The 14,013-nt window shown below is 40.0% G+C and overlaps 1 protein-coding gene across 6 annotated transcripts in view; it reads right to left on the bottom strand.

Moving 5' to 3' along the window:
• The window catches only part of ACOT12 (acyl-CoA thioesterase 12), a 41,584-nt gene that overhangs the window by 20,751 nt on the left and 6,820 nt on the right, over positions 1–14,013 (bottom strand). The window contains exons 2-7 of one of the 6 annotated variants that reach the window (XM_090131158.1): positions 13,044–13,128; positions 12,783–12,852; positions 8,101–8,161; positions 7,012–7,113; positions 4,991–5,123; positions 3,047–3,197 (exon numbers count right to left, since the gene is read on the bottom strand). In XM_090131158.1, the coding sequence (XP_089987284.1) occupies positions 3,047–3,197; positions 4,991–5,123; positions 7,012–7,113; positions 8,101–8,161; positions 12,783–12,814 (479 nt within the window). In that variant the 5' untranslated portion in view covers positions 12,815–12,852; positions 13,044–13,128. Of the gene's footprint in view, positions 1–3,046; positions 3,198–4,990; positions 5,124–7,011; positions 7,114–8,100; positions 8,162–9,739; positions 11,576–12,782; positions 12,853–13,043; positions 13,129–14,013 lie in introns of those variants that run through there. The other 5 variants (XM_090131159.1, XM_031603395.2, XM_090131160.1 and 2 more) reach the window with 5 other exon arrangements.

Below are 14,013 nucleotides of genomic sequence, written 5' to 3'. Positions count from 1 at the left end.
GCTCAGGAGATTCAGTTCCTAGGTATAAAGTGGCAAGATGGCCGTCGTCACATCCCGACAGATGTGATCAACAAAATCACCGCTATGTCTCCACCCACTAGTAAGAAAGAGACACAATCTTTTTTGGGTGTAGTGGGCTTTTGGAGAATGCATGTTCCAAACTATAGCTTCATTGTAAGCCCCCTTTATCATGTGACGCGAATGAAGAATGAGTTTACATGGGGCCCTGAGCAGCAGCAGGCTTTTGAACAGATTAAACAGGAGATAGCCCGTGCCGTGGCCTTAGGGCCAGTACGGACAGGGCAGGATATAAAGAACATCCTCTACACTGCTGCTGGAGAGAAAGGTCCCACTTGGAGTTTGTGGCAGAGAGCCTCAGGAGAGACCCGAGGCCGACCCCTGGGATTCTGGAGTCGGGCCTACAAGGGGTCGGAAGAGGGCTACACTCCAACTGAGAAGGAGATCTTAGCTGCGTATGAGGGGGTTCGGGCTGCTTCTGAAGTGGTCGGTACTGAAACACAGCTCCTTCTGGCACCTCGACTACCAGTGCTGAACTGGATGTTTAAAGGAAAGGTTCCCCCTACCCATCACGCAACTGATGCCACTTGGAGTAAGTGGATTGCGTTGATTACGCAGAGAGCGCGGATGGGGAACCTCAGCCGTCCAGGAATCCTAGAGGTCATCATGGACTGGCCTGAAGGTAAAAAGTTTGGAACACCAGCAGAAGAAGTATCACGAGCTAAAGAGGCCCCACCATACAACGAATTACCAGAAAATGAAAGAAAGTATGCCCTGTTCACTGATGGATCGTGTCGTATTGTGGGAAAGCATCGCAGATGGAAATCTGCTGTGTGGAGCCCCACACGACAAGTTGCAGAGGCCACTGAAGGGAAAGGAGAATCAAGCCAATTTGCAGAGGTAAAGGCTGTCCAACTGGCCTTGGATGTGGCTGAACGGGAGAGGTGGCCAATGCTTTATCTTTACACTGACTCGTGGATGGTGGCGAATGCTTTGTGGGGGTGGTTACAGCAGTGGGAGCAAAATAACTGGCAAAGAAGGGGTAAACCTATTTGGGCTGCTGAACTGTGGAAAGATATTGCTGCCCGAACAAAGAATATGGTCGTGAAGGTGCGCCATGTAGATGCTCATGTGCCCAAAAGACGGGCTACTGAAGAACAGCAAAATAACCACCAGGTGGACCGAGCTGCCAAAATTGAGGTGGCTCAGATAGACCTGGACTGGCAGAACAAGGGTGAATTATTTCTAGCTCGGTGGGCTCATGAGACCTCGGGCCATCAGGGGAGAGATGCAACATATAAGTGGGCTAGAGACCGAGGGGTGGACTTAACTGTGGATGCTATTGCACAGGTTATTCATGACTGTGAAACATGTGCTATAATCAAACAAGCCAAGAAGATGAAACCACTCTGGGAGGAAGGGCGATGGCAAAAGTATAAATATGGGGAGGCATGGCAGGTTGATTATATCACCTTGCCACGATCCCGCAGTGGTAAGTGTTATGTGCTTACCATGGTAGAGGCGACCACTGGGTGGCTTGAAACATATGCAGTACCCCATGCTACCGCCCGAAACACCATATTAGGTCTTGAGAAACAAGTCCTTTGGCGACATGGCACCCCAGAAAGAATTGAGTCAGATAATGGGACTCATTTCAAAAATTCTCTTGTAAATACTTGGGCCAAAGATCATGGCATTGAGTGGATTTACCATATTCCCTATCATGCACCAGCTTCTGGTAAAATCGAACGATACAATGGGTTGTTAAAAACAATGCTGAAAGCAATGGGTGGCGGAACATTTAAGCACTGGGAGAAGCATTTGGCAGAAGCCACCTGGTTAGTCAATACCAGAGGATCTATCAATCGTGATGGTCCTACCCAATCCAGCTCTCTACATACCGTAGAGGGAGATAAGGTCCCTGTTGTACACGTAAAGAGCATGTTGGGAAAAGCAGTTTGGGTTCTTCCAGCTTCTGGAAAGGGCAGACCTCTCCGCGGTACTGTTTTTGCCCAGGGACCTGGATCTACTTGGTGGGTAATGCAGGAAAATGGGGATGTTCAATGTGTACCACAAGGAAACTTGATGCTGGGGGAGTGCAGACAGTAATTCCATGTATATAGACGTGTGCGTGTGATGCATTTGTAATCATTTTGTTTGTTTGCATATGTGTGTATATATATATGTAGTGATGTAGTGATGTAGAATAAGGGGTGGAATGTCATGGTTTTGGTTTTTGCTTATTTGACTTTCAGTATTCAACATCAAAACATCGTGTACTGGAAGTGTTAATATTCTAACTCCACGTACCTATCCCTATACATTGCGGAAGTCACGGGATCTGACCCTTCCGGGGGGGGCGGTCTCTTACTGCCTGGCAGTGGGTGCTGGAGGTGCTTTCCTAGCCGTTCCAAGCTTTTTCAGGTTTGACTCGGTCTCGGGAACTCTCTCTCGTATCTTATTTCATTCATTAGTCTCAATTTCAATTAGATTGTATTATATTGTATTATTTTGTATTCCGATATCATAGTTAGTAAAATAAGTTTACCTCCATAGATTGTTGCCGCTGTTTCTTTCCTTTTCCCCCTTCCTTCCCATTTTGTGGGCCCAGGTGGGGGGTGGGGAGGGCAGGGGCATACTGCCCCCTGTCACGGGCATAAACTGATCCAGTTAATTCCGTGACACACTGCTTTTAAAACACTGCACCAACCACAAGGAGAGTGGGATTCTGTTCCTATTCCTAATGTTGACTTTCTGCAGGGAGTTTCAGGCAAATAATATAGCCTCTTTTGCCTTAGGGCCTGCATGTAAAACAGAGTGAAAAAACATGACTCAAACAGTAGTGTGGCATGCTGTGGTAAATGTACCACATAACCTGCTTAAAGACCTCCTGCAATCTTGAGAAGAAAAGGCAAGAAGATTTGGATCTGCTTTCTTCATGTAATAAATCCCACTGAAACCCTAAATATCAAATTGGAGGAATACATCCACTTAGAAACATATACAAAGACTATGATAAAGAAAGTACCTTGCTGAAATACTTGCCACTGTCTCCATCCAAGCCATGATCTGACCACCAAAAGTGTTTCCATGATGGTTTGCATGAGGAGGTTGCACAAGCTCAATACTCTGTACATGAGTAAGGTCAGCTGAAATCGCATCTTCCTCTGCAAAAGTATCTGAAATATAGCAGCAATGTATGATGAATTATTTCAGCTATTAACTCTGATAGCCAAAAGGAAAATACTCCCAGTTACTGAAGCGTGCCATTTGCCTCAGATACACTCAAAAGGAAAAATGAAAAAAGGGGCAGCAAGACAGTGATGATTTGTTCTGTTCTACCATGCTAGCTAGAGATGGTGGATGGTGCAGACCTGGGTCTATGACTATGACAGCACAGTGATCCTTCCTTCCTAGGCTATCTTATCTGAAGATGCTGCATCAGAAGCAATAACTGTGAAGCTTGGTTAGTTGAGAACACATACAGCCAACTGTAAGAGTCTGTGCTTGCGTTATTCATGGTTGCTATGCGTAACTTCTAATGGATATTGTTAAAACTATTTATCACTTATTCAAATGCTTTTCACAGACTTTGACCACCATGTGTGATAGGCATCTGTGCACATGTGTTTAATTAAGTTGGAGTATTGCATGACTATTTCATAACCTGCTTCTTACAATTTTTTCATTATTAGAAACACTATAGAAGGCATAAAATAAGGAAAGAACACATATCTGAATTAATAACAACCTTCTGTTACTCAAGTATTTCCAATTCCACTTTCAAGTGACTAATCACTTTGCTTTTTCAGTTATATTTTTAGAGAATGCTCTGAGGCATGAGATGTCAGTAATTTACTAAGTGCACATCCGTAATACTTGCTACTTGACCTGAACTGTACTTTTGAATTTTGCCCTAATTAACTGGCTTTATGATTATATAACTGCGTGGACACATTTGACTAACCTGAACTTTGGAACTGCTTAAGTTGTTTCATAACACCTATTCAGAAGACAAACTTCACTTTCTGCATATGCTACCTGAAAATATCTAATGCAGTATTTTCTTCTCTCTCCTGTTACGCTCATTCTGCCTCCTGAAGTAGGTGAATTTGTGCTTATCATAAGGCCCTTCCAGAAAATTTCTAGGCAAGGCAAGGCAAAAACAGCATCTCTGATCTGTCTTTCATGGGGCTGAGCCACTTTCTATGAGGTAATTATCAGGAGACAAACACTTTTTTTCTTGTACTAGTCTCTACACAATCTTATTAAAACAAGACTATAATTTGTATTTAAAAGATATTCCATTTTTCCTTAATAAAGATAAATGCTAACTATTGTTTTTATGTAGTTACAGTTCAGAATTTCAAAATATGAGCAGATTTCTTAAAAATTTGTTAGTAATTTCCTTCATGTCCTTTTACATAGCAACTTTGGAGTACAACTGCTTTTAAGAAAAGATATTTCCACCAGAAATAAATATTGTTTCTTGTCTGAATTTTTCTAGCTTGGTCCTGAGGAATTTAAATGTTTTTAACCTGTTATAACAATCACATAATGAAGAATTCTCTGCATGTTGGAAATATCTCTCAGCAGGAACACAGTTCTCAGTGCTTTCTTCCACAGTCATACTCATGAATAGACTTTATCCTTCTTTCTACCTTATAACTAGTCCTATAGGACTTTATTACTGTATTGCAAAGTTCTGCACGGACTGTTAAAGCCTACACATAATCTTTAAGAAGATCTGCATTTCACACCTATTCAACATGTGCTTAGCCTTTGGTCCTGCATTTTAAATCTGACATTTCTGAAAGAAATACTATTATATTAGTGCAACTATCCAACACAGCATCACAAAGTTGGCGCACTCTTTACAATCTAACACCACCACCTCAAGAAGCTATACTCAGATGTTTGAACTGCTCCAAAAGTTATTTATTCCATGTTCTGTACTGTCCATAGTAGTCACCTTCTTTATCACTCTCCTGCATTAGGTTCTGAAAAACCTCTTGGTAGCCCAGTCGGATTCTTTTCCTTTCAGTAGCCAGGGCATGCTCCAGATGGTCTTCTGCAGACAGAAGCTTTACAGGTTCTAATTCAATCTATGCAAATTAAAAAATAATAATTAAAAAAAAGGCTCTTGATTCTACAGTCATACTGTGCACTTCGAACTCAAAATACCATCAGCATTTTCTATAATCTTTTTTATCAATTGTCGAAGATGACACGTCTGATTAATACAAACAAGCACAGAGCTAAAGTTCAAGGGATTCTGCGTTATCTTTTCTGAGTCATATGTTAAAACCCAATGACATTCTTCTAGCTTTTATATGTACTTATCCATGATAACACATGCAGTTTAAATAAACAAACATACAAACAAACAAATAAATAAGAAAAAAAAAAAAAAAGACCTTAATATATCACTTGTGTGATTTATTTACAAGATCAGGCTCCAGAAACCTAAAAATAACACACAGGCTCTGTAACACAGACAATACCAATATTTTGTGTCATGTGGTAGTGCTGCCATTATTTCTCACTCTTAGAGTCTTTACTCAAAATGCTTTTTTAGTTTGCTTGTCTCATCTCTGATCTTACTCAAGAGCTTCCTAGCCTTTTCCAAATGTCTCAGCTGGAAGATGGTAAATGTATGCTGTTGCTCTCTGCACAGCTTGGCAACAATTGCTCAGAAAAAAAGGGCTTGAAAAGAATGTTCTTTAATTTCCCCAAGATATTAATTTCCAATGGAATTAGAACTGAAGTCTTAAATTCTCTCTGGCAGTCCTGTCTTAAACCTAGTCGTAGTTAATCATCACCAACTCAATCCTGAAATAACCTCCCTGGAAATTTGGGCAAAAGGTAAATGGGTTAATGCCATGGCTATGATATCAAATGTTTAATAAACAATCTTTACTTCATAACATGTTAGTGCTTTCAGATTAACCAATTTAGCCATTAACCTTTCAGAGGTAAACTGAGCTTTACTTTTGGTAAAACAGTTCTGAAATGTTTCTTCAGCAAGTTGTCATGTATTGTTGCAGAAAAGAAAAGAAATGGCTGGGGTCCTGAACGATCAGGTGGGTGGCAAAGATGCCAATGGCAGTGGGTTGGAACTGAATGGGCTTCAGGTCCCTTCCAACCTAAGCCATCCTGTGATTCTGTGATTATATGATTCTGTGACTCTATGATTCTGTGACTACTCTCCACCATCTCCAGTCAATATTTTAAAAAGGCATATGCATTTTTATAACACATTAAAAGAGTCAAGAAAATCAGAAATGAAATATGATTCTAGCAATTTGTGTTAGGAAGCTGACTACATACAAAGGAATTTATTAAGAAGATCTGAAGAGTATACAGCCTCTCACACAGGAAAATATTAGAAGAACAGTGCCTGCTGAGCACAGCAATGGGAAACAGGCCGGACAGTACCATGACTGACTGCTGACATGTCTAGGGGGCTAGACACTGAGGAGAATAAACAACAGTGGCATGAAGCTATTTAACATAAATGCTTAATAATTAATTTACACTGGAAGACAGCTTAAAAAATTTCTTCTGTCTGAATAGTGGTGACTTTGAACAATCTCTTCAAAAGAGGTGAAGAATGAAAAAGAAAAAATAAATACATGAACTCCCCCAATCCCTCTCATGTATGTAAATCAGTTTCTGAAAAGGAGAGAGATGGTGCAGACTCAAAGGAATTTTTATTCTATGCATATGTCTGTCAACACTGAGCCCTTATAATGGCACCACTACTACTAGTAAATGTGCAACACAAAGTAGAAAAAATTATAAAAAGGCTAAGAGTTTCAGAGTGGTTGTGGAAAAAGCACTTTCCTTATTGTCAGGGTTTTATGCTGCTTTTCTGCTATTAAACAGAATAAGCTCCTATCTGTGTTTTCCCATGTTTCACAATACAAAATTTGGAATATTTCAGAGAAACTTGGTCCCAACTTCAACCACAGAACAAAACAGAAAAAATACCTTTTCAGCACCAACTGGCTTGACTACATATGTTGCATATGCCACACTCACAATTTTTTCAACATTAGTCAAAACATCCTGCACTGTAACGTTGATGCCAACCTACAGGGAAGGAGGTAGTGAGACAAAGGGACGAAAAATGTAATTACACTACTGTCAGTTGAATTGAGATAAAGCAGCACACTGTGTATCAAATTAATCACATCCTATCTCTTAAACCTAAAGGAAGAACGAAAGTAAAAAGACTGATCTGCTATCACTTATAGACCTCCGAACATTTACGAATATCAGTATTCTCTGACCTCCAAAAAGTTTTTAGTACATGGATGCTTTCTATCAGTTACAGGTAAAATAAAAAGTAGGACAGACATTTAGTTTATGGATATCTAATTACTAGCGTATCACTTGGAGTTCTCATCAAAATCTACTATATGTACGAACAATTAAATCTTTATAAACATGCAGAACACTTGAAGAAATTCATTTGAACCTCCGAAAAAGGCCTGATGTGCATCAAACCTTCTGATGTTTTATTTTTAAATTGTGTTTTAAATTATTCTTCTAGAATATGCATAATTCCCATTGATATTAAGAAAAACTGGACTTGGGCAGAAGTCAGAGAAAAGTATCCTTAAGGCTTAATTCTCAGTTCAAGTGATTGCACAATGCATTGTTACAATATGAAGAACATGCACTCCACTGAGAAAAATATTCCCATATCACAAGTTTCAAATATCTTTACAACTCCACATATTCAGTAGACCCTGGCTTTGATCCAAAGACTCCTTTGAGGCTAATAACTTAGGACTGGACTAACACCATCTATCCCATCCTGTCCATAATATCTGCCAAATATTCTAAGTCTTCAGGGCCTAGTTTCTACTTCGACATGGATTATTTAACAGGCAACATGGAATTATAATAGTCATTATAAAACTAGAGTTTCATTAGGCGGTGCTGTTTTTTACAGATCTGTAGAAAGCACCTTCTGAAACTAGTAAGGCTGGGCCCTTGCTGCATTCCTCCTTCCATCTCTCTTCTCTGTACCTGAAGCATCATTATGTGGTAATACAAGTCGTCATCTCTTACCTCCATGCTGGTTTTGAATGCTCTGTTCACCTTTGCTTTGATGGTAATAACTTGTCCAACTCTGTTAAGAAGAATAAAATCTTTTTATGGTGTGTAATCATGTAGCTTAATAATGGTTTGCAACTCCCTTCCTCTATAGGTATCCATGATAGTAGAGAAGAAAATCACTGAATTAAACTGTCACTAGCTGTGATCAGTTTGTACCTTCTACAGGGGACTGCAAATGCAGTGAAAAAGGTTAAGTGCAATTATTTGTAAGCCAGGCTTCAATCATACTCAACATCATGCTCAATAATGATTTCAGTCACTCAGAAAACTGCATAAACTTATCAATCAGTATCCCTGGTATGCTCAGCACGCCAGTCCTTAAGACTAGATTCTGCTTTTGCTCAAAAGCATATCTTGCCACAAGTTGAACCAAGTTACTGAGTATATCTAACTGCAAAACTGCACGGGATATGCTCTATATACATTCTCTAGCATACACACACACAAACACTAGGAAATACTTCCAGTTTGTTCTCCATTCCCAAGTGCTCTTTTAAGTTTTTGAAGGATGTAGAAGGAGTTTAGTTTCTGTGTTCTGGACGTGCAGGGCTGCAGCAGGCCCCTTCTGTCCTAGCAGCATGTTTCTGAACAACCACTCCTCTTTTTCATTTGCCTACACAGAATATCTAAGTAGAATAATATATTTTCATCTACATAAAATAAATTGGCTAGGAAAACATATTCTTTCCTTACGGAACTTCTAAAATGCTTCTTACATACTAAGACAGACTCTTATTTCTAATATCCTGATACTAGGCAAAGTTGAAAGAAGGCAGCCTCCCCCATAGCTGTCTTATTGAGCATCTTATTGATATGCATGGTGAGAACCACAGCTGAAATAACAGGCCACTGACTCCATAGAAATCAGACTGACTAAAAGCTGCTAAGGAGCAGACCCAGAGCAGACAGAGTGCAGCAGGCTACATCCATGACAGTCAGATGTAACTTGACAGAAATTTGCAACTTAAGAACTTGGCACAGTATGACCCCAGTTTATTTAAATATATATATATTTATTGTTTGTTCCTAATTTAATGAATAGGGTTTTGATGTGTAAAGCTATGCCTTTTCTTAAACTACTTCTCTTACTCCCAGAATTTCAAGCAAGTTGTTTTCAAACTCTACAATGGAAAATAAGAAACCTGTTCATTACAGAACCAGACAAGAAGAATGAATTGCATACAAATTTTCTCTTTCTTGTTCACATTCAAGAATGCAAGTGGGAGCCTTTGTATAGACAGAGAAAAAAGTGGTTACAGGTATGATTTAGGACCTTTTGCAGACACACAGCTTTTCAAGATATGTGGAAGCTTTTCTACTATTAACATAATTTCAGGTAATCACCAATTAGAAGTTTAACAGAAGAACTGAAGAATTCTGGCCTGACACAGTACATATGTACAGCCTGGGGGACGAGAGGCTAAGAGCAGCTGTGCAGAAAAGGATCTGGGGCATCTGGTGGCAGCGAGGTGAATGTGAGCCAGCCGCGTGCCCTGGCGCCCAAAGGCCAGCCGTGCCTGGGGTGCATCGGGCCCGGCGCTGCGAGGGCAGGGGTTGTGCCACCGTGGTGCTCTGCGTTGTGCGGCCTCACCTCCAGCGCTGCGTGCGGGCTGGCGGTGTGAGAAGGACGCAGAACTATCAGAGGGTGCCCGAGGGGGGGGTGCAGACGTGAGAAGGATATGCAGGGAAAGGTGAATGGGTTTGCTCAGCACAGAGCAGAGGAGCTGAGGGGAGGCCTGATGGCGGCTGCAGCTCCTCACAGGGAATGGAGGGCAGCGCTGAGCTCTGCTCTGTGACAGCGACAGGCCCGAGGGAACGGCGTGGAGCTGCGTTCAGGGGAGGGCAGCTGGGGGTGAGGGAAAGGGTCTGCACCAGAGGGCGGTGGGCATGGAACAGCTCCCCAGGGCAATGGGCACAGCCATGAGCTGCCAGAGTTCAAGAAGCGTTTGGACAGCACCCTCAGACACAGGGTTTTGGAGTTTCCTCTTTTGGAGCTAGGAGTTGGACCCTGATGGTCCTTCTTCCCCTGAAGATTCTGCGTCTACCACATACTCCCAAGAGGACTACAGTAATATAGTAATAAAGGTAATGAGAAGCACAAGGTCAAAAAAGATAAACTCAGTAGATAAACTCGACTATGGCACACTCTATTAGCAAGTATGATGCTTTTCTCTAAAAAGAGTCAGGTCAGAGAGTTGTGGACAACATCACGGTACCTGTGAACAACATTGTGTTGCCAGATTGTCCTCAAGGTTGCCTGCCTACCAGAGACACTGTGAGTCTCTACCCCAAAGAGCGCTTCACTATTCTCCACAAAAGATTGTTTCAGAACTTTGCTAGTAATACCTCCCTGGTGACTCTTCTTTCTCTTTTTGAGAATACTGCATAACAGAGATTATGCTGGAGAGGTAGGACTGAGTCTGTTGATGTTTGAGGAACTGCAGAACTTGAGGGAAGTATATAACAAAGTTGGATGTGATCTCACTCAACCTGAGCAGTTAGACTTGCAACAAGACAGGTTTGGATTTCAGAGACATTAGACTGCCTGACTGACTTACATCTCCCCTGGTACTCTGGTCTGTCTACCTCGACTCACATTTCATTGCAGAAGCGTGTCCTCTGGGATTCTTGGTCATATCGGAAAATAAAGATGTCAGAATGGAGATTGTAACGCAGCATGATCAAGAAATGTCTTTCTATGTACTTTGCAGAGCTGTTTCAAATGAAATTTTTTACACTATATCATGTATTCTGTCTTTGGAAAAACCAATTTATCTAAGACAAGACAGCTGATTAGCTTGGGCAGAAGTCATAGAACATCACACTTTCTCTTGTAACTGGCAGGAGGAGACTGAAATCTATCAGAACAATTCAGAGCATTAGTGAAAGTGAAATGTCATTTAAAGTCAGATTTTCTTACGACCACTGAGCTGCTGCATTTTAAAAGACAAGAAAGAAGGATTTATTTGTTATCATGGCATAAAGCTGAGTTTAGCAATATATGGGTGCACAATGAGAAGTTGTGTTTCCAAGTCAATTGACAAGATATAAGCACAGAACAGTTAATCCCTGTAGAACATCTGGGAATCTGAGTTAGGTGAGTTAAGTTACAGCCAGTAACTTAAAATTTATAAAATACAAGAGCTCTCCTACTCACAATATTTGCATAATCTGGTGAAGTTTTAGAAATGTTAGGGCTGACCTGAGGCTGAAGAATAATTACTGAAATGACTTCACAGTTACTAGGTTTGTGCATAACTTAATGTTAATAATGAAAAACTGGCATTGTAAGTGGAAGTAGAACAAGAAAAATAGTTAAACAAATTGGGAAGGACAGTATCTTCTTTAGAAGTTTGGGTCTGCTTTCAGAAACAAGTCTGAAGCTACTGAAGTCTGAAATACTGTGCCAGAAAGAAAAACATTGCCCTGATTCACTTGCAGACCCTGTGATTACAGTTTTCATGAACAGGCTATTTTTCTTAAAGAAAATTTTAAAACCACAAAACAAATCCAATTAAGACAAACATTTTAAAGCTTCTTGTACAACAGATGAAGAACACACTGTGATTTCAACATGACCATATTCACCCACTGTACTACCACTTCAGGTTCTTTGAAGCCACTAGTCTAAAAATCTGTTGTTTAGCAGTGTGAGTGGATGCTTATTTTACACTCATGTTCTGTTTTCAACTAACAGCAGCTGTACATCTAACAGGCAGTGTTTCTTGGCTTACTATCATGATCACCCCTGCCTGTACATAGGTAGTAAGCAGTTCTATCCCATCTGTGCTATCACTTACATACTCATTAATTTCTAGTTTGTAAGATGCAAATACACAAATGAGAAGTTCACAGACCATTTTTCTTCTTTTGTTTGTGTCTTGCTGCTGCAGTAGCTCACGTTCTGTAATATGACAAACTTCCACACATAGTTTTGCCTATTTATTTGTTAGTAAACCATGGCCTTTACATAAACGGTTCATTACGGCATTAACTACAAGTAATGGCTGTAAGCTCACAGCAAGATAAAGTTTAGGAAAAAAAAATGTGCCATTTCCTCCTACAGTATCTTTTTTATTTCTTGGAAAATCGTGAAAAATGTTTTTTTAAAAATTATTTGCCTTTTAAGCACCATACTGCTTTGTAGACTTAGTAAGTATTAAATAATCACAAATGCAGAACATTTGTGTTGTTATCAGAAGATTATCAAAAGATTTTTTTAGGAAGAGTTGATAGAAAGATGGTGAGAAAAAGCATTTGTGATGCAAATGATAGAAAAAAAATCATACAGTAACTTTTATTGGTGTGTATTCCTTGTCTAGTGAGATAAGTAATATCGTGTAGCATTCACATAAACTATAGCCGAAGATCACTAGGTCTCTGGTTTCTCACCTGGTATCGATGTTGACAGGTCAAATAAGTAAAGATTATTTTGGACTTTAGAAATTGATTTGTTTCTAGTAATGTCAGGATATCACAGTCAGAAAAAAAAGCAATTATCTGGAGACTGAACCCTCTAACTTTAGAGAGTTTATTGGCCCATTTTACCATGATTTTACAATGCCTCAGTTTATCTCTGCCAAATAAGAAGTTCTAAAGTGAAAACATTTGCTGATTGCTAGCCGTTTTTGTACCTGGCAGCCTCTTCAAACTGTATGTCATCCATAGATGCTGTCACACAAGACACACCAGCATGTTTCTCAGCTTCAAAAGAGACACAGGACACAGAGTTACTACACTGCTCCAGCAGCAAGCCATTCACCTATACACTCATATTTGTGCATGAGAGACAGAGATGAAACACAGCAGATCCCAGTTTGTCTTGCGATCACCCCAAGGCAAATATGCAGTAGACCCTTTAGAAAAAAAGAGAGCTAAATAAGAGCAATACTTACCATGAAATAAGGGTAGTATCAAGAGATGAGTTTGGATGATTATAGTGATTCTCCTGAGTTTTAAAGTCCTGTTTAAGGTCTTCTGCTAAAAATGGACACTGATATAAGAGAGCTAACAAGCATGTTCCAGGACAAAAAGTATTAGTAGGTCTACAGCACTCCCAGCAATCACCTCAAAACTAGGATGCTGCGAATCTTGGCTATGTTAAATCTGCATAAGGGATTTATGTTACATGAGAATTCCAAGACAAAGGAAAATGATTTACTGCCTTGGTAGCAGGGTAGCAGCAGTGGCAAGCAGGTAAGTGCATCCCCCCAGTGTTGCATTAAAATGCAGGAACTAAATAAAAAAAAATATACAATCAAGATTCAAACATTAAAGTAAGTATTTACTTTGTATAACAATTGCAAAATACTATTAGCAAAATCTGTACTATGCTCTCCATCTCCCCAGGACACAGTTAGTTACATAAACTACCATCTATTTCTATTAATTAGGAAAGTTAACTATAAAAAAGGGCAACGTCTACACTGTTAATATTTGATAGTTCAATAATTATTCTTTTAATAGCAAGTTATTGTGATTTACCATTTATTTGACAACAGCATCTAGAGTTTAATGTCACAGACTCAATCTCCAGCAACTCGGGGGCTGTGCAAACACCAGGAATCCCAACTCCAGAAAGTTTCCTGACTGACAAAGGCTAAAAATGCTGATAGTAGTGCTCTGCCAAGCAGGGAGGGGGTCTCACTCACAAGAAGCCTAACAATATTTTTAGTGATCTGCACAAGAATAAGCTTGGAGGGGTAAGACAGAGGATAGTGCAGGAGTTATCACGGTACCTGAGAAATTCCCTTTTAATTAAAATATGATTGTGAAACACACGAAGGCACTCATGAGGAACACAATGATCCACTCAGGATAAGAGGTCTCTATCGACTATAAGGCTGGAGTTGTAATAGAAGATGA

Source organism: Phasianus colchicus, chromosome Z (assembly GCF_987193195.1).
Source record: "Phasianus colchicus chromosome Z, bPhaCol1.hap1.1, whole genome shotgun sequence".
NCBI classification, from domain to species: Eukaryota; Metazoa; Chordata; class Aves; order Galliformes; family Phasianidae; genus Phasianus; species Phasianus colchicus.
Note: the sequence above shows the minus strand (reverse complement) of the source record. Positions and strands in the feature narration are given on the sequence as shown.